At 39.9% G+C, this 20,927-nt stretch overlaps 1 protein-coding gene and 1 long non-coding RNA gene across 19 annotated transcripts in view; one reads left to right on the top strand and one right to left on the bottom strand.

The window, feature by feature from the left end:
* The window catches only part of LOC148223710 (uncharacterized), a 49,444-nt gene extending 38,267 nt beyond the window's left edge, over nucleotides 1-11,177 (bottom strand). For 12 of the 14 annotated variants that reach the window (XR_015804013.1, XR_015804016.1, XR_015804019.1 and 9 more), the window contains exons 1-2: nucleotides 5,338-11,177; nucleotides 2,037-2,144 (exon numbers count right to left, since the gene is read on the bottom strand). This is a non-coding gene — a long non-coding RNA (uncharacterized LOC148223710). The remainder of the gene's footprint in view (nucleotides 1-2,036; nucleotides 2,145-5,337) is intronic. The other 2 variants (XR_015804020.1, XR_015804021.1) reach the window with 2 other exon arrangements.
* Nucleotides 11,178-12,049: 872 nt separating this feature from the next.
* The window catches only part of PTPRZ1 (protein tyrosine phosphatase receptor type Z1), a 133,369-nt gene continuing 124,491 nt past the window's right edge, over nucleotides 12,050-20,927 (top strand). For all 5 annotated transcript variants that reach the window (XM_088165708.1, XM_088165710.1, XM_088165711.1 and 2 more), the window contains exon 1: nucleotides 12,050-12,216. In XM_088165708.1, the coding sequence (XP_088021834.1) occupies nucleotides 12,159-12,216 (58 nt within the window). In that variant the 5' untranslated portion in view covers nucleotides 12,050-12,158. The remainder of the gene's footprint in view (nucleotides 12,217-20,927) is intronic.

Below are 20,927 nucleotides of genomic sequence, written 5' to 3' on the forward strand. Positions count from 1 at the left end.
TTATTTCAGTAAAAAGCCAAGATGTTTTATAGCTACTGCATATTTCTTGCCTGTGTCAATTGGACTTAATCCAGCCCCTCAAGATCTGAGTTACAAAAAATCATTAATTTTATGACAAATATGCTTGTCGGTATTATAAATTGGTGGTGAGATTTACCTACAACTTAATAAAAGTATTGGAGGTGTGACCCTGTGTTCTGATATTCTTTCTGCTACCTGCACAATGTAAATTGTGCCTTTTCAGTTGATTTGAGCAGTTGACAGAGTAAACCTTTATCTTGGTTTAACTGGAAGCTTTGAGCATGTACTCTAAAAGTATGAGAAAACAGACCTGTTTTTCACAGTCGTACCAATTCTAGCTATGGAATTTTTCACACTGTTACACACAGAAAGTCCTTTAAAGCTACGTCCAACTTCAGGACAATTTTAAGATAGGGGAGGCCTTCTCAAGACTGACTGCCCAGCTCACAATCCCTCAGGGTGGAGTGCCAAGGCAGCTCACACCACTCTAGTGACATTGGTCAGAGAGGAAGAAATGTTCAATTTTGTCCAAGTATTTTAATTTTTTTCCATATTCTTTATTGTTTCTGGAATCTGAAATCTACGTTGAGATCACAAAATTCAAAAACAAATAAATACTGTGGGAGTTTGCTATACTACACACAGATAAACACACACACATACAAACCTCCACACTTCTCTCCACCCTCCCATGTTAAAGTAGCTATCTTGCACATCAAAGGGTGAAGGATATTTTTGGTATATTCCAAAATCACTCAGGAATGAACAGGCTTATTTGTTCCAAATGATGAAAGTTCAAACTATTTCATTTATGCTAACAGTTCATTAGTGTAGCCACTCATGTGTGCTAATCCCACTTATTAAGCCTCCCTGTCTCCTATTAATAAAAATTTCTCTAAATAGGAGATATTTCAACGAGAGTATTCCTACTTTCATACATAATTATACTAGATGTGGGTATAGTATCTTGATAATAATCTTCCTTTTCACAAAGCCTTTAATTTATATAGAGTTTGGAGTTGCCACAAATGACACTAAGTGCTGCACAGCCTACGTTTGTCTGAAATACTGTTACTGAGCTGTCTGTACTGTGCTCATCTCCAAAAATCCCCATGTGAGCAGATTAGCAGTGGTATCTTCCCTGAGCAGAGAGAAACCTTTACAGCAAAAAAACACAGCAGTAAACTCCACAAAACCACTCATGCAACTTAATGGGTCTCAGGACCTTCAGGCAAAGTGTGGCAATGGAAAGAGACAGCGAATGTTGCAAAAGCAATGGAGAGGACCTGAGTGTCCTACCATTGCCTATGTGAGAGCTTCAGCTAGTACACAAAAAGCAGCCATTTCCTTCTTCAGGTGTCTCCAGAAGTGAGCTAATTGTCTGTACCTTGAGAGATGATTTAGACAGGACAGTTAAGCCTTGGCAGCCATGGTTGCCAGATTTGTTTGTAGGACCTACTGCAGCTGTGTTCACTTCTGCTCTAAGTAATTTCTTTCATCACATAAGTAGATAACTTTATGCTTCTCCGCTCCAAGCCCAAGAATAGGCTATTTCTTCCTCCTTTTCAATTAAAGTATCACATCTGTCCTTTTTCCCCAGCACATTTCTTTCATCTCGTTGACATCTCAGTTTCCACTTGCACACAGGGGTAGCCCCCCTTTCACACATAGCATTTACACAGTCAGGTCCCAAATTGCACAGTGCAGAAAGCCTGCCTGTCTCTCCATCCTCCTATTTCTGGCTAAATCAAACTATCTGCTTTCTCTCCCAGCTGTCTTACAAATGCCCAAATACTGTTCTGCCAAGCACCACAGCAGGATGAAAGATACTGCCTCATCTCCACCAGGGGAGAAGGAGGAGGCCAAATAGAAGCACATATGTCCCTAAGCACATGGAAGGATTGTGTCCTTGACTATGCATGGACAACAGTCAGCCCTGCAGGGAGGATAGGTACTTATCTGGAGAAAGAGGGAATGTCTGGCCATCCCTAACTTCCGAGAGGCACAGAACTTACCTCAGCCCATGAATCTTTCTCCAACAGCCAGACATCTGAAGGCAGTATGGAATGAAACTCAACACCCATACACTAGCACTCCTTTGGGGATTTAGCTCCTAAAAGTTCCTGGAAGATGACAAACCAGGAAGAAGATTCAGCTTGAAGATGATAACTGAGCACATGTACCCATGTATAGGCATCTGATGACACTCAAGATGTTTTATGAATGAATTTCATGCTTACAGCTCTAAGTCTCATCTAAGTCCTGAGGCCAAACTAACAGTACAGTGTGCAGGTCATTGAGGTTCTCAGATTCTGCAATAGCACTAAATGTCTATATTTAGGAACTTGAATTGAGCCCTCAGAGGTCTCCATGTATGTGAGTTTTCAAAGTTCTCACAGTCAAATTCCAATTGAGCCGTGAAATGGCATCCAGAGACATATTCAATATGTCCTGCAAAGCAGACACTGATATTTGGTAAGAACACACTGGTCAGTTTTCCTTGTCCTATAATGGGAGCACAGTCATATTGGAGGCCCTTACATTTACATATGCTTACTTGCAAACTATAACCTCCCCATCAAGACAATGTAAGACAGATTAACAGAACCTAGAATTCAGCATGGGCTTTTCAAGAATAACCACAAAACAAGGAATCTTACTGATTCTGGTAGGATGATATAATTTAATCTGGCGCTAAGGATTGACTCCAATTATTTGCCCAAATTATATTATTCAATATTTCAAAACAGTGAAAGATCACAATAGAAGTGATAATCCAGGAAATCACACGTGTCTTCACAAAATACTTCTGATTCATACTACCAACTGGGAATGTTTCAGTCAGCTTGATCAAAGAAAAAAATACCTATTGACTAAGTACCTACTCACATATGCAAGCGTGTTTATGCTCCTCATCAGCATTTTCCCAAGCATGTTCCCCCATCCTCCTCAATCCTCCCCTTTCTTCTCTGGTCTTCCTCTAGATAATCAACCAACCCTGTTATTTTTCCCCATTTGCCCCATACATACATATATATATATTCATATACATACATATATATGTATTCAAATCTGGCATTTTTATAGTTATCTAGGTAGTCTTGACCTTAAAAAAGTTTATTAATACTGTTACCTAGGCACTGCTGACATTAAGATTTCCTTTCTCAAAAGATGCCACCATTGTCCTCCAATTATTGTGAATTTTGGTCAGCCCTCAACACATGTAACTCATCCTTAACCAACTGTCCAACACAGCCAACGTTTGCAGTACTATTTCTAACTTTTGACAGCTTCTCACTCTGCTATTCATTATGTTCCACAAGAAAATGTCTCATGCCACATTCAATTAGGTGAACCTTAAGCCAGGGCTCTGTCATCTCCCTGCATACCTTACACTTGGCTGCTTAGCCTTCACTTAATTGGTCCATAACCCTTACCTTAATGATAAAAATTACTTAAGGATTTAGCTTTTCGTGCAATTTAGTCCCGTGGACATGTTTGCATTTTTTCCAGATGCATTTTAAAATAAGCAAATGACATTTGATAAAAGCATAACCTAATGGCACACCCTTTTATATTTTGATGGTCTGGTGATAAACACCACTGTTAACTTTTTTTATCCTGGCATATTTAAATACACCATAGTTTCTGTCATCAGCCAGGACCACACCTGTCATCAACAAGACCTCTAAAGGTCTCAGCTGTCTGTGAAGAATGAACCTGTAACAATGCAATCCAAAAGTGTCATTTTGCTCAGAGAAATCAACCATTCCTTCTCCAGTGGTTAGCAGGTCCCCACAAAAGAGAAAAAGAGAACTGGTACACAATACTTCCCCCAGGTAACCTGCAACCACTGACTAATCCTGAGTTCAGATTTACTAAGATTGATGGTACATGTGCATTTAGTAACCTTCTAAACTCTTGTTGGCCAGTCCTTGAACTCTCTTAAATACACTGAATCCAGAACACCATAGTCAAGGATTTTCACAGGCCTGAATCTAATCACTGAAAGAACTTTGGGTTTGGAATATTTTCAAACTTGGCTCATGCTGGATTCATTTGCTGCCAGCAGTTGTTCCTGTTGGACAAGTGAGCAATTCCCATCCATGCTCTCCATGACCTGATCTGGTTCTACAGACCTTAGTCATGGGATGTCTCTTCCCGATTGAAGAATGTCAAACTCTTTCTTTTCCCTCAGATGTATTCCTTCTTGTTTCCTGAACATAGAAGCCATCTCACCTCATCTTTGAGGTGTTCTTTGGAGAAGGTTGTTTTTCTTTGGAGAAGAAAATGTTGGTATTTGAAGGTGTGTGGTGAGGAAAAAAACCCCAAATAATAGAACCTAAGGAGTAATTTTCTTTCAGTCATAATTAGAAGCTCCAAGCAAGGAGAGAATTTATAGAGTGACATAAGTAATTATGTTCTCTGTTTTGTTCTCTATTACGAATGTTTTTGCCATTTTTTGACATCTACCAAGTACTGAGCAAGACTTTTCATACAACTGTCTATTACAACCCTGAATACCAAATAGTGATTGGCAAGAGTAATCTCAGATCTCAACATTTTCCTTTAAGATATAGAATTCTTTTCTATATATGTGTCACATATTTATTTGTATTTATTAAATTTTATATACTTCAGTTACCACAGCTGATAGGCAGCTCTGAAGTTTTAGTAGCAAACTAAGATGTCTATGTTTTCTGATAATATTTTGTTTAAATTTCAGAAGTTTCTCTTTCTAACAACAGAGCTTTTGAAATTTAAAAGCCTTTACAATGGAATGACTGACAGAAATGCTTTTAGAATTAAGAAGGAACATTGTTTAATTATTCCTTACCCTTCTTGGGAAAAAGGCATTTTGTTTCTTTGTACTAGAATCCAACATGTCTAACGCTGTTTATTTTTCCTGTCAATGAATGAGAAACATGTGATATCAAAAGAAGGAGGAGTTGTGAATTTATTTTGTGGATACCTTGAATACTGACAAATAGCTGCTATTTTTGATATGGGCTATAGCATATCAGCATGGTTTTGTTGTTGATACTGTGTACTTTTATCCCCAGTTGAATAATAGATTTCAAACATACTTATTTTAAACTACGTGAATAATGCCAGTCATAATATGCAAAGTCATTTCCATAATCTAAGTAGCTTCTTACTCTAGCTAAAATTCAAACATATATTGTAAATGTGCTATAAATTTGCTATAAGCAAAAAACAAATAAAAAGAAAAAAAAAAGCAGGAGAAAAATTATAAACATGCATTTAAGGAGAAAACCTCCCATGCTTCATTTTCTAGCAGTGAACTATTCTTACCATTCAATATTCATTATTTGAAAACTCCTCTGTGCAGCATCATCAACGTTTATTGAAGCATGATGATTATGATAAATTGTTCCAGGGAGTTCACATCTATTGTGCTTGTAGGTCAGCACTTACTGTAAGAAGAATGCCACCAAACTCACAAATAAAAGAGAAAAAAAAAAGACAAATGTGACATCAGCATAGCAAAAACTGTTTGATAAGATCTGAAAACGAGCCAACTTGCTTTTGGCTGGAATCAACTTAGTAGATTTCAGCTTAATGGCTTGTTCCAGGGAGATTTATTTATTTATTTAATTTTTATTTGTTATTAAATGGGCTATTGTTAAAGACTGCTGCATATGTAGGAATGGGATTTACTCTGCATGACCAACTGTTTGAGTCTATGCCTTTAATACATAGCTTAAGCATGCACGGAGTTTTTCATTTTGGATTGGTGTTTTTGGAAGTATACATTTTGGTTTTATTTGTCCAGATTTCCTGTCAGGATGTACTCTCTCTTTTAAAGAAGGCAGCAGAAAAAGAGCCTTTTAATCATCAACACCACTGAAAACAGTGCCTTATTCTGCAGTTACTGACTGCAAGAATTTTCTTCACTGGCACAAAAATGCCTCTTTACACTCTGTAATGAGGGCTCTACCAGCGGTAAGAGCAGGAGGGGTAGGGGACACGTGAAAACGTAGGCACAGCTCACTGTGTGAGTGACATGAAAGACAGTAGGTGCCTTATGTGTCTCAAAGTGAAGGGCCAAATGCAGTGCCTGGGCAGGCTGCAGAGGAGCTGGGAGAGGCTCTGCATGCTGCCACTGTCCTCAGCTGTAAGGCAGACCTGCTTCTACCTGGCCTTCCATACAAAGTTGAGCAAAAGTTAAACCTCCCAGGAGGTCACATTACCTTGTGTTTAGAGACTGGGGGGAATTGGATGTTAAATAATTCACTCCTGCCCACTCTTCATTTACCATTTCAGACGTTAGCCTTATCTGTCTCTGCAGGAAACTACTGTGTTGCTAACAGGTAACCAGGCAGTGGGATGATGTGATAGTGTGGTTAAAACTGTGCTTTGTCTTTCCAGTTTCACATTTAATAATCCAAGCAGAAATTAATAGGAATGTTAAATAGGAGTATGAAGCGTTATTTTTATTTCCTCCTTCCATTTCTTTGCTCTGTAGCAGGATGGATGATAACCAAATGCCCCTAGAGGCATATCCATTTGTCTAGAACACAGAAAGGATTTGCAACTGGAGTAAGAACATCTTACAGCGCGGTCATGGTTCTCACAGAGATGAAAATATAGTCAGAAACTCAGCTATTGGAGTATCTTTCTTCACAGAGAGGTTTTGTGTAGAAAAGATAGAACCAATCTTCAATAAATATGTCAGAAACACTTGTTCATAACAAGTGTTGAGTAGTAGCAGTGGGTGTCAAGTAGTAGTGAGTGCTACATAGCAGAGGTAAATTGTGATCAAAGAGCCAAAAACAAGTATGAAGGAAATGCAGACAAATTTGACTCAGTGCTCATGCATGTATGTATGTATGCATATATGTATGTGTGTGTGTATATGTTCATATATATGTGTATATATATATATAAAATGTTCAAAATTTCCCTTTCAGTCTATCATTGCTCACTTCTCACACTCTATAATCACTCTGCTCCAATACATAATGGGGTTATAAAGTCATTCTTCAGCAGACTTAACCAGGGGCAGCTGTAAAAATAATCATCTAGGCAGAGACCGGTTTTGCCAAAAAAGACAGAGTTGGTAGGGGAATGTGGAGTTTATTTCACAATCACCTGGTAAAGCTGGAAGAAACCAATATATAAGATTTCTAGCCCACAAACCTTTCATTAGATCACTTGCTTTGCCGGAAGATGTGGTGTTGAAGCCTTTTCCATGGCTAGGCCAGACAGATAGCTGTCTAAAAAACAGTTTTAGTGCATCTAACAGTTCAGCTTTTTTCAACTGGTTCTTACAGGGAAGTAAAATAATAAAACCAGAGTATGTGAATAGACTTTGTCTCTCACACAATCCTTCCCAGAGTTTGATGGCACCTGGCTGCTATCAAACTGTCAAATTTTGATCTTTTTCTGAGACAAAATATATACATGTACTGCCATTTTGTTTAGCTTTGAAAATAAATTGGGTTACATCTTCTCTTTTAAGAAAGGGATAAAAAAGGGCTCTAAAGTCATCATTTATCTTGTCTTTTTGTGTTCTTGGAGGCAGATGAATTGGGAAAGTAATGCCTCAGACCAATTTTAAAAAATGAAAGTAACACTAGATAGAGTGCAAAAATTGGGATTCATTTAAAATATGAAAAAAAAAATCTTTATCTGTGAACAGGTTTTGAATAATCTTGAAATTCTAACATGCCAAACAAAATTGAAGTAGACAAAAACAGTCAGTTTACTTTCATTTTTTATCTTAATATTGCCAAAACAAAAGTTTGAGATCCTAAGCTAATACTTCTTCATGTAAAGGGGCATTCAATATTAAACATCCATGGCAGTAAGTAAATGCTCTGAAGAAAACTAGTATTTTAACCTGACAGATCTGACACATTTGATTTCAGCATGACTCCTAATTAATTTGAGTTTTTGTTTGGTTTTGTATCATGTATCTGAATGATACTCCTAACGATGGTAGTGGCAGAACTTGCTAGGACAACACATGTTTTGAACACACCTTTTAAATATTTTGTATTTACATGTGGGTTTCTCCAGCATATTAGAAATTAGAGGTGGAAGTCCACCAGATTCTTTGTTAACCTACTATACATACATATCAAGACATACTGGTGTTATAGTGCAACACCAGTAGAGAGTGAGGGTGAGAGAGAAGAGAAGAGAAGAGAAGAGAAGAGAAGAGAAGAGAAGAGAAGAGAAGAGAAGAGAAGAGAAGAGAAGAGAAGAGAAGAGAAGAGAAGAGAAGAGAAGAGAAGAGGAGAAGCATGTAAACCCAAAAAATGATTTGACATATATCAAAGACATTACTGAAAATGAAAACAAGAAAAGATAAATGCTACAGGAAATCAACATTATCGATTAAACAGAGAAGAGCTTCTCATCAAGATCTGCTAATGTTTCACATAGTACAAGTAGAAATATTGTGTGCTAAATAAAGCTTTATGAAAATCCACAACATATCTACTACACAGTATAGTAAAGAAAGTAAGTCATATTTTCATTGCAAAGTCATCAATAAGAACAGTAAGTCTTAAAGAAACAGAAATCTGTAATGTTAGCTGCAAGTCCATTTCATATCTGCTTGCTCCTGTGACATGTTCTGAGTTATTTATGCTTCATAAAAGAAAGAGAAGAAGCAGTAATAGAAATTATGTTTTGAGCTAGTTAATTATTCTCTTTACACGTTTGTTTATTTCCAAATTAATTTCTGTGAATTTGGCTTGTCACAGTACATGCTAAAATATCATGAACTGACAGCTGAACACAAATACGAAGTGTCACCCTATCACAGCCAAGTGCTTCCTACACCATAGTTTTCTCCACAGGTGTTCCTTATTTCAAGAACCAGAAGGGAATTGTAGTATTTAGCCTCTGTCCTGTGTATTTTCTAAACCACTCACACCTATTCAAAGCAGCTGTAAAATATTATCACAACAGGATATTATAATTTAATTGTTATTCTGACCAGCTATGCACACACACTGAAAGGCCAGAGAAGAACCTTCTAATTCATCCTAATTATCTCTGTATTATAGGTTATAAAACTGCAGATGAGTTGCTTAGTGTAGGCAGCTGGGGTCATGTTTTATGGAGACTATATTTTGATGTAAAGGTTTGAAATTATGGAGAGTCTAACACATTCACTGGTGACCTGTCTTAAATGTTTATCATTCACCTTGTAAAATGCTACAGTGTATTACCACCAGGGAAACCATAAGCATAACAACCATGTCAGTCCAAATTCTTCCTGCGTAGTAATTTACTGTGAAAAACTAGGAAATAGTAGTGCCCTCTGTGAATGCTGTACTTAACCTTCACTGTGGATGTGTTCATGATGGGTAACTTACGGCACAAATAAAAAGAAACCCTGTTAGAAAGGAAGACACTGACCTATCTAAAGCTTTTCCAGCACGTACCTGGGCAATTAATCATGTTAGCAGCTGTTAAGAGAAGGTCCTTTAGTCTTGTTAGACAGTCACAAACCAGGGAACAGCTGGCCACAGCTGAGCACCTGGAGATTAAAAGTCACCAAACTGCTCAAAAGTTGCTTAAGACATGGATGGAGGAGGAACGTGGGAGTTGCTGCAAGCTGGTGCATACTTAGAAGCAGCACAACTGAGTTACATCTATCTATCAACTTGACAGAAAAGCCAAGCACAAGTATAGCCTGTGAGGCAGCCATTACTGCAGGCTCTGACTTTATATTGTACATTGCTGTACATTACAACCATACCTCAGTATAATACAATAATAACTATACATACTTCTATGCAATATTGTATCATTCTTACTCCTACTAAGAAACTAAGACAATTGCAAAATGGTGTTGGAGCTGGAGTTTATCTCAAATATATTAACTATTTGTATTAGTATCTTGTCTTCTGTATGTGAATCAGTGTGTTTGTGCATGCTTGTCTGTGTATGGGTTTGGAAATCACAATAACTTTTTCCTGGCATTTAGGTTCATTAAATAACATGAAAATCAGGTGATTAAAATCTTTAACATTTTCCCTTAGGACAATCCTAAAATTGTTTTTTATTGGTGGAGCTCAGCACATGAAGCATGTTCCTTCTCATACCAAAAGTCCATTTAACAAGAACTGTCAGTCAAGTTATTTTCTCCTAATGAACCAACCTCTGTTGTATTTACACTGTAGTAACCTAAAAGATGCTGACCTTGCATGAGAAGACACGTCTGCAGTCTGCTTTACAATTGACTGCTTGAGCATCTTGGCACTTTCTCCTTTAACTTTTGTTCACTCTTAAATTTCCACTTTGCCTAATGTCAGGATAGCTCATGACATCCCAAAAAGCCAGGTAGAGCAGGTGGAAATTGAAATGAGAAACATGCAAGACGGTATTTTAGTTTTCTTTGAAGGACAAGCTGGCAAACGCAGCTCCGGTGCCTGAGGACTGTGAGGCTGGTTAGAGTAGGGTACCTATAAAGCACCAAGTGTTTTTACACTTAAGTTGCCCACTATTAAAAGTCGCATCACATCCGTGCAGAATAGACCGTTTCCCTCGGATGCAAACAGTATCACAAAGACAGGAAGCATTCACACGGCTCCTGGGCTGCACTTCGGCGAGCCTGGGATGAAGCCGAGGACCGTGTGTACCATCTAACGCTCCCAAAATCTCGTGTTTGTCAGGCGTGTTTACAGCCCCCACTTGTCTTTTCCCATGAGGGCTCAACTCGGCGCGGGAAGGCCGTGGGAAGGCAGGCTCAACCCAGAGGGCAGGGTGCCCATCCCCGCCGGGTCGGGGTGTGTGCAGGGCAAGGGGGGCTCAGCCGGGGCCCCGCACCAGGCCCACGCATGCTGCTCCGCATCGCCCTGGCCCCGTGTCAGGCCCGCACTTCCCCCGATAGGCGTTGTTTGCCTTCGTTTTTCACTTCTGGCTTGAGTGGGATCTACTTTCTTTTTTTCTGGTCTTGTTTTGACTTCCCGCAAAAACGGTGGCAGTGCCTGCGCCCTGACCCACTTCTCTGTCGGATAATGATATTCCGCGGCTCCAGCCCCTTCCCCCGCTGCCACTCCAATTCCCAGGGAACACGCAAGCCCTCCGGTTCCCGGAGCAGGCAGCAGCCGGCAAATAGTACTGTCTTAGAGGCGGCTCCTCTCCCAGTGCCGCCGGTGCCCCGCGCCCGTTCCCACGGCTGCCCACCGCGGTGCGCCCGCAGCCGGCCCCGACCCACGGCGGGCCCGACCCGGGCCGATTGCTGCCAAACAGGCACCCGCCCTCGCTGGGCTCCGCGTGCCCCAGGCTGCACTGACCGGCCGCGCACCTCGCTGCCCTCGGAGACATCAAGAACCCCAGAGTCATCTCCCCGTCTCCGCCTCGAAATAAACTTTTCTTCCCACGGCAAGAGGAGGCCGGAGGTGTCTGGGGGGCTGCTCCCGCGCGGGGCCGCTCTACCCCCGCCAGCGCCGGAGCTGCTTCCCAGTCTTCAACCCCGGGGCCGCGTTAACCCCTCTCGGTCCCCAGGCCCCCGTTCCCTCCCTCCTGCTTTTTAGGAGGGGCGGGGGGATTCTGTTCGTCCCTCCCGAGGGTACGCGCCACCGCACTCGCCGCGTACAACACCCCCGCACACCCGCACACGCATCCGCTACCCCCGCAACCCCCATCCACGCACACACGCAGCCACTCTCACACGCACAAACAAACACAAACACACACACTCTCACACACACACACTCACACACACGCACTCTCACAGGCGCGCACACGTGCGCGCCCGCCCAGCGGAGCGCGGTCTCCGCCCCCCCACGCACACATACACGGCACACACAGACACACTCGGCAAACAGACACACTCGCGACAGATACATCAAGCGGACACCCACGCACAGACACGCACCCGCCCGGGCACACCGCACACACCGCGCTCCCCCGCAGCCACTTGCAGCCCCTGCCATGCGCTGAGCGGAACCGCGGCCCCGCCACCTCCCAGCGCCGCTGATCCCGCCCGCCCGCGGCGTGGGGGCGGCCGCCGGGCGCGGTCGCGGCGCGGAGCCGGATCCCCGCGGGGGAGAGGTGCAGCAGCCCGCGGAGGCCGGCGGGCGGGCAGGAGGCTGAGATAGCCGGACAGGCAGGCAGGCAGTCGGAAGGAGGCGAGGGACGATTTGGACATGCTCATTCTCGGGCGCTTGGTTGCCTGCATCCAGCTCATCTGTATCCTCAGAGTGGGTGAGTGATCTCTGCATGAATTCATCTTCGGGCTTCGGAACAACTTTTCTCTCCGGGCTCCAGTGGGTTTTGGTCTCTCAGATCCCTTTTCCTTAGATATGCAGGCGCAGTCCGTGCCTGTTCCACACAGCGAAAACACGCTGTCAATACCACGGGTGGGAGCGTTTCTCCTACCCCTTTTACCTCAGCCGCCGGCTCCGAGGATGCGCGGTACCCCACGCCATCGCCAGCACTGGCGGGCTGCTCCGAGCGAAGCTCGCCAGCCCACCTTGCCTCTGCTCCCCCAGCGTGCCCCGCCGACTCCCAGGGGTCCGGCCTCACTGGGCTGCCGGCTCCCGCTGGGGAGGGACTGGGTGTGCGCCGGTGACTGGGGGAGAGTGAAAATCCATGCCCAGCAATGCTGATACCGAGCTTCTCTGGGGACGTGGGATGTGAGATGTTACTTGAAGGTCTCGCATGAACTGTTCCGAAGAGAAGGGGATGGTGCAAAATTTCACTTCAAAAAAGGACTCGTTCTCCATGAACGAGTAACGTCAGTGCTTGCCCTAAACCATGCAAAATACGAGTCGTTCATTCACGTGGGCCCCGCATACAGCATATGGATTCATATATAGATGTTAGTAGGACTGCTTACATAACCAAATTCATTTGCAGCTCATGCAGACCTGTGCAACTGGAGTGCATCCTAAAATTCAAGCTGTTCCCTGTTACATGATAGAATGGTTATTAAAACCAGGATGAGTCACTTGATGCTGTTAGAAGAGCTCTCTTCAGTACTTTGCCAAATATACACTAGCAGCTTATGTGGTAGCGTTTGTATCCTGTTGTATGATCGTTTTGAATTTATAAGCTGTTATCAAACAGATCACTAGAAAATACCGGTTGGCTACTTATATTTCAGTATGAGGAACTTGGGAGCTTCACCTCCTTGTGTACAAAACCAGTCTTACAATAGGTCTGCGGTGACAAAGTAGTCACTAACCTACATTTGTCACCCAATAGATGGTGCTGCTTCTGAAATCATACAGCTCTATAAACAAAGGTCGTGGTTAGGTTTCACTCTCAGTGAAAGCAATTTTGTACCAAGTTCTGCTAGTTAGAAAAAACTACTTTTTTTTAATGGGAAAAATATTTTTTGCCTCTTTTCAGGAAATACTGTGGAATGATTCAACTATAAACGTGATGAATGTAACTGACCTTCAGTTAAAATGTATCATCTTTGTAAGGGCATTAATAATATTTTAATGTCACTTTTAAACTAACCTATTCCTACAAACAGGATGCTTACTCCAATTCTCTTACTTCCAATAATTCTTTAATACTATGGCAAAGAATGGCCTGTTAAAAAACTTTTGTTAAGTTTTAATAATGTCTTTCTTACATTGCCAACCTGTTTCCTAAAATCAGATGTATTCCATGTCTGTTTAAAGGAAAAAAAAATTAGCAGGCGCTTTTACATGTGTGTGGAGGTATATGAAAATATTTGAGAACAGATCAAGTATATGATGATATGGTCATAATATAATACAACTCAAATTTTGGAAAGAACTTTTCTATTCAGGTGATCCTATCACGCTGGCAGCAATGCAAGACATAAATGTAACATTTGTAACTTTCTATTTGTTTGTTTTAAATAATTTCATCTAGCATCTTATTAGAAATAAGCTGGGTTTATGTAATGTTATGTTTAGGTACTCCCTGTGCATATGTATGTTATATTCATGAATTTACAAGATCTGACAGGATGGAAAAAGGTTTTCTACTCAGGCATAAGATGTAAGTGCAGCTACTTTTTATTTTCCTAGACTGATACACTATTGTTTTCAAACCTGACCTGGAGTGGACCCCCTTTCTAGATGTGATTTGGTCTCAGTGATGCATCATTCTGAAGACTCATGAGCTAGACTTCTCAGTATGTTCAAGAGTATGATTGTTTCCAAGAATGAATACCCTGTACAGGCTTTTAGGTTGATTTAATCAGATTTCATTTGAATATATTCCTGTTTGATTTTAATATGTTCCTCCATAACAAATATGCTATAATCTGATAGCATTAGTTAATAGAAACAAATATTTAGAATCCTGATATAATATTCTTCTGTGTTTTTTGGTTTTTTTTTTTGCTTGAGTTTTTTTTTCATAAAATATAAAATAAATTGTGCATTCCACCAATGTATGGTTCCAAGGGTTTGATGAGAGAGAAGAACTGGATGGGACTGTCTGTCTCTTACCATTAAATATTTCTGGTGCAGAAGAAACCAGACCCAGGGCTCTCTTGAATGGATTGTTGGAGAGTATGGAATTCTGCCTTTGCATTGTGGAGCCTATGCTTATTACTGTGAGGCTAGACAACATGTAGATCCCAGCTTCATTTGCTTGTTTCAAAAAATGTTGTTGAGTCCTTAGCTGATCTGGTACAGAGCTTTATACGTGGTCCTTCCTGGGGGAATCTGATTGGGAGATTTGCTGCTGACATTGGGAGATTCATAAGGGAAATCTGTCTATTATGTGTTCGAAAAAGACAAGGCAGCCAAGTCAGCCTCACTGAAGAATAAACTGTTAGAGCAGATGGAGGCATAAAGTTCTTCTAGGAATGACAAGGCAGTGACAGCTCATTCTTTGCTTTACTGAAGAAATGCTTGGGAGCTTAATTCTAATATCCATGCTGAGATATGAACAGAACCTTCCTTCACAGTCTGACTGAAGCCAAGGAACTTGATTACATCAAGTACTGATGTAATTACGGAGCAGGGTATTATCTGAGTATTCTCAGCGAGTGCCACTCAGTGAAGTTCAATGAAACCTGTGGAGTGAGATGCTATTCAGTCACAAGTGAGAGCTCATAAGAAATCCTATGCAATTGTTTGTGAACCCTACTGTATGGATAGAGATTTCCTATTAAATTCTTTCTTTTACTGAGATTAAAGGGGAAAAAAACCCCAACCCATCATGGACAATTCACTTTTTTTTTTACATTTTTATTTTAAATGAGAAATTTATGAATATGTAATATTCATAAATAGGAATATATGCCTTCATAGATCTCAGACTGAAGATACTCTTCAGATACTCTTCAGGGCAGAAAAACTGCCCTAGCTTACTGATGTGTTCCATATAACCTGAAAGTCAATGTGGTGTGCCCTATTTGTGCCTTTTGTCACATTGTTCCTAAGGAAATAGTATCTAGAGCTTTTTCAATAAGTAGACTATTTATGAATCTGTGTAAACAAGAAAATGTTCATAGAAAAAGGAACATATTTTTACAAATTAAACTATAATTGGGGTTAAATTTCAGTCAAAGAAGTGTAAACATTTAGGCAAGAGTTAAAAATACTCCATGCTCTCACTAGCAAAATATATGGGTAGTTTCCACAAATACAGTAAAAAGTGTTTCTAGAATTTGCTAATCTGCATCCTATTGCTGTCACTGTCTGGCCTCAGCTGGTGTTTTGCCTTTCAAAAAGCAACTCATTAATCTATGAATTGCTTAATTAGTTGTGTCTCAGTTTAATTTCTCACTATCTAGAAAAGATTTCTCATTTTTTAGTTTGTTTCTGTCATCCATGACTTTATTTGCACAAAGGTGGTAATAGTTCCCTAAATACTCTTATTTTTCTTATGCGACTGACATCGGGACAGTATTTCCGAGCTGTCAGGCATGCATCTCACTATCAACATGAAAGCAACTTCTCTGCATTCTTTACTGGACGGTCATAACTAAAAATTATGACAATCTAAAGTGGAGCACCCTTTTGGCTTCCTAAATCAAATCATACATTTTCCTGTCCACGTGTTTAGACTCAGTTAGACTTTAACTTAGACTGTTAAAGGGCTATGGGATCAGATCCTTCTTTTTTGCACTGACCTAATATTTTGACAGCATTTTTGTAAGCCAGTTATTTGACACACTTCAAACTTAATTATTACACAGTAATATTAATGTATACTACTTCTAATGCTTTAGCACATTTTATTCTTAAGATTATATGTTCCTCTGGATGATGATACATAGCTCCTATGGAGAAATGTAATCCTGCTGTATCTTAAACATAAGAGCTAAAACAAAAAATAAGAATTTTAGAACTGATTTTAACCATCTATATTATAGTTAAATATTTGGTTATTTAGTAAATATGGTTATATTCTACTTTAACCATCTATATTATGGCCATATATATGTTTTGCCTTTTTGTACCATAGAGATTTATATATATTAAAATCTAAATATACAATATGCATTTATTTTAGGTTCAAATATTGGCAGGCATGAAAAGTGATGAAATGAATGGCATTTAAAAATTAATGTCAGTGTAGCCAAATATTTATTCAGCACACTAGTTGTCTGTGGGACATATCTAAAATAGTTATGTAGTTTTCAACATTGAATCAATACAACTTATAAGGAGAGTTTTCTCAATTGCATTTGGCCTTACTTCATCTCTGAATTTAACCTTCTATCTGGATTCCTGGAGAGAAACTAAATGATATATCAAAAATAAGATGGTAATTTGAAAATATTATCATTACAATCTGCATTGTAAATTAGGATGCTAATTTATGAAAATAGGCACTTGCCCATTTCTTAAGGAAGGCTATTTCCTAGATTTTCACTGCTCATCATTTAAGTGGCCACTTCCCACTATGAGATCTCTAATTAGGAATTTAAGGGTGAACAGATTCTGTTCCCTGACAATTTCAATTCCTCTTCAAATGTGCTGTGCTTCTCAGTATTCCCCGTAGGGCCTGGAAGTCTGTGGCAGTTCCGGAGCCCCTAGCTCCCATTTAACAGCTCCGTTCTCACAGCTTCTTGCACCATTTATGTGGCTTTCCTGTACAAGACATCCTTTGGCTATTCAATAAGCTTCTTTTCCCATAAAGACAAAAGTTACCTTTTTGAATACATGTCAAGCCTTCTGTATTAGAAAGATGAATCTACAGGAAGAAAAGGACTTACAGTATTAAATAAACAAGATCCACTAAATGAAAGATAGCAAATATTTCAAAGAGGCTAGGACTATAAATGAATCTTGGCTCCTGCAGGTTGTTGAGGAACTGTTGGTGACAGAATACTTTTGTAGGAAGGTGTGGTGCAGGTTGCTTGTTGAATACAAATTACTGATGTTCGTCCATTCAGTCTTGAGGCTCAACTGGAAATAACTGGAAATTTTAGAAACAAGGTGATGGTTTATTTCTGGTAATTATGGTTCATCTGATAGAGGTGAAATAATAGACTTTTTAAGTAAAGCAGACACTGTGTAAAAGTGTCAGATTATTCTACATGAGGCATGCCTCTCGAAACCTCCTATTGCCTTCTACATCTTGTCCATACTTGACTTTGGTTTTCTTTCATCCACCGGAAGTAGCTATATTTCACCCTACAAATCAGCATTTTTCATTACTATTTGAAGACCACAGGAGCTATTGTTTGAGTTAGTTAGTTTCAGAAATCATTATTGCTATGAAAGTTGCAAGGATGATGAAAGTACTATTCTATATCTGATGAGGAACGCTCAGCAGTGGAAGTAGGATGCCTGTGGAACTTCGGTGTCTAAAGCCAAAATTTTAATCAAAAGGTTCCCTGACTCATCTCATACCTTGATGGCTTCCAGGGAAGTTTTCAGGCAGCTATAGTTCCTCTCCTGCATGTGCCTTACCTGACCATATTGTGTGTATCTAAGTGCCTCTTTGACTACAAAGTTTCATTGGATCTAAATGCAAATATCCTTTCAGATTACTTTCCTGAACGTGAAGTCCATAAGGCTTCCCTAAATATATGCTGACAGGTGTCTTGGTCTGGTTGCTGCTACTTCTCTTCAAGATAATGGACAAGCTGATGGCTGTGCCACCTTCTCATGTTGTAGCCCAGTCACTGAAGCCTTTTACCCAGACAGTCTAGAGAGAAGGCCCGATCTGAGATAAAGGGATTTGAACCTACATCTTCTGTCTCCAAACATTAGATTTTGTCAAATAAGAAGACTTTTCGTACTTCTTGTGTAATATGAAGCAATTTAGTTTATTCTTTTGAATTTAAAAAATTAAATAAATTAAGAAGATTCTGGGTAAAGTCTTGAAAGAAGAGTGCTAAGCAGTTGGAAATTACATCTATTTAAGGAATTTTTGGAGCCGGAAATGGAACCTGGGAGAGTTTGCGAGAAAATTTCTATCCTCTAAGCCTGCCTTTTTCTCACTATTCCTTAAGCATCCATTTCAGGCTTCTGAAGCAAGGATTCTGAATTAGTACAATGCTACAGCAAGATAGGAAATATGAATTCTTATGCCTGCTCCTACTCAGTATTTCATTGTCTACTTGCTGGACACAATGCATAAATCACTACCCCGCCTTTTCTCTGGTTGTGCTCTAAAAAAGATCAGATTTTGCTTGTCTCTTTAATAGTTTGAGATACTTATTTAAAGAAGCGAACTCTAGGCTGCACTTCTGAAAGACTAACCTCTCAAAGCTTCGCATGCAAAGCTCAAATATTTTTCCACCAACTCATCATTTTACATCAACTGTCTGGTCAGCTGAGTACCATTTGGGCAAGCCAGTCACTTTTGCTGCTTAGATCACCTAAAGACAGTGGAGCAGCCCAACTTCAAGGCCCTGGAAACTACTGCTATTGCCTGGCAGGTGGGTAATTCTCCTAAAGCCATCTTGCACTTAAATTTTTCTCTAAGTCAAGGCTTAGAAAAATATATTGAATACATCTTTTGCACCACAGTTCCAGATTCAGCAGCTAAAAAATAGGCTAGATGTGGTCTGGCTACTTGCCATATCAAAAGCATTATTTCCTTGTCTAGATTTTTACAGCATCCGGTTAGACATACAAGGTGACGTGTTTGGGGTTTTTTACTATCCTTTCTGTTTCACTATACTTATATTTTCTATATGAAGCTAGTAAGACTTCTCACCTGACAAGCGAGAGATTTCTTTAGGAGTTTTTGGGAGCACTATATCCATTAGCAATTTGGTTGGGAATTGTCATCCTCATTGCCAAAATCTTCTGCTAAATATTGGATTACCTGAAGGCTGAAATATAAAGCAGGTAATATTTGAAAAGTTATCCATCTTCACTGCCTCATCTATCTGTTTGCTGAGATAGGATAAGAGTAAAACAGGGAAGAGGTGGTTAAACAGTGACATTGAAAGGGCAAGATAAGAGACGTCCAGAGTACTTTTACTGTGTTAAAATCATGTTACAAAAAATTGGTCTTCAAAATCCTATAAATAAAGGATGTTGCATAAAAATAAATCACATCAAATGTATCTTAGTGAAAGACATGGTTTTTAAAAATCTGTAACAGAATGTGACAAAGAATTCCTGACTCATTTAAAATTTTCTTGGAAGTCATGATAAGTTCTTTAATTACAACAGATTTTTTTAAAAAAATAAACTATCCAGACCAAATGAAATATTTTCCTAAAGAAAATGGAAGGTTTTATTGAATTCATTGAGATTTAGACTGGTTTTTATAATAATTCTTCAGAATACATTTTTTCCAAAAAGAATGTAATTTTTCAAAACTGTCAAATCCTTAAAAAAAACAAATTTGTAATGTTCTGCAGGGGCAGCATATACCGACAAAACTGAAAGCTTTTTGAAAGCTAAAGCAAATATTCTGAGGAAAAATTAAGCCTTTAAAATCAGCATTTAAAAAAAGACTTGATTCTTCAATTGCTTTATATGCTGAACTCCATGATTTCAGGAGAAGTTCCCAAAAAGAAAATCATCTGCTTGTTGCGACTAAATAGCTAATGATCAGAGTAACAGATGGCTTTATAAAAGGGACCTAATATTACTCCAGGAAATTTTTCTTTTGGTTCCATCCCCAAACTGACCAACTGCATTTGATCTCTTTCTAGCCATTTAGTTTCAAGTGTGTGCCAGATATTTCTGTCAGTACCTTTTCTAAGTCTTATTCTGATAGGCATGTCTAAGTCTGACAACTAACAATTTTGTCAGGATGGGACTTCCTGGGAGGCCCAGGAGTCTTCTTCCAGCTTCTTGGAGCACTCCAAGTCATGTGTCTGTGATATGTCATTCCAAATGGTGCTCTCACCACACAACCCATCCACCTGTCACTTGCACAGAGTTTGGGGAGAATCTTGTGTGATCTGTGCCTACCTCTTTCTTTATATCTTTGAGCTTTGGTCATTACCTTTGCATTTCATGCATCCTGCAACGTTGCAGAAAAACTGACTAACACACTTTCAGTTTTTGTTAAAAAAAAAAAAAAAGGCAAAGAGAAAAATTTCCAGAAAATCTATGTAAGTTTTAGGATAGCACTAACACAAACCCAAATGATTATAAACTGGCAATGTGCAATTTATACTGAGAATTTGAAGAAGGTTCCTAATCATGGGAGTGGGCACAAAGGGGCGTGGCAGGTGTCTGAGGGTGTTTCCCTGGCAGTTGGCGCAGGCAGGGCAAGCAGGCAGGGTTGCAGGTTTCCTCCTGCTAGTGGTGTTTTTAGTTTGTTGTTTGTTGTGTTTTTATTGATTGGTTGGTTTTGGGTTTTTTTGTTAGTAATGGTTTTTATGCAATCAAAAACTGCAGTTAGTACATGTGTATGTAACCAAATAGAACCCTCCAAAAAGGATGCATTTATCCATACCCCTTCTTGTGGGGAGCGTTTGAGCTTATGAGTGGTACCTGGGGGCATTGCAGAAGAATCCTGCCTGCAGTGTGAACAGGTGAATGATCTCCTTTCGC

This window comes from Sturnus vulgaris, chromosome 5, assembly GCF_052056855.1.
Source record: "Sturnus vulgaris isolate bStuVul1 chromosome 5, bStuVul1.hap1, whole genome shotgun sequence".
NCBI lineage: Eukaryota > Metazoa > Chordata > Aves > Passeriformes > Sturnidae > Sturnus > Sturnus vulgaris.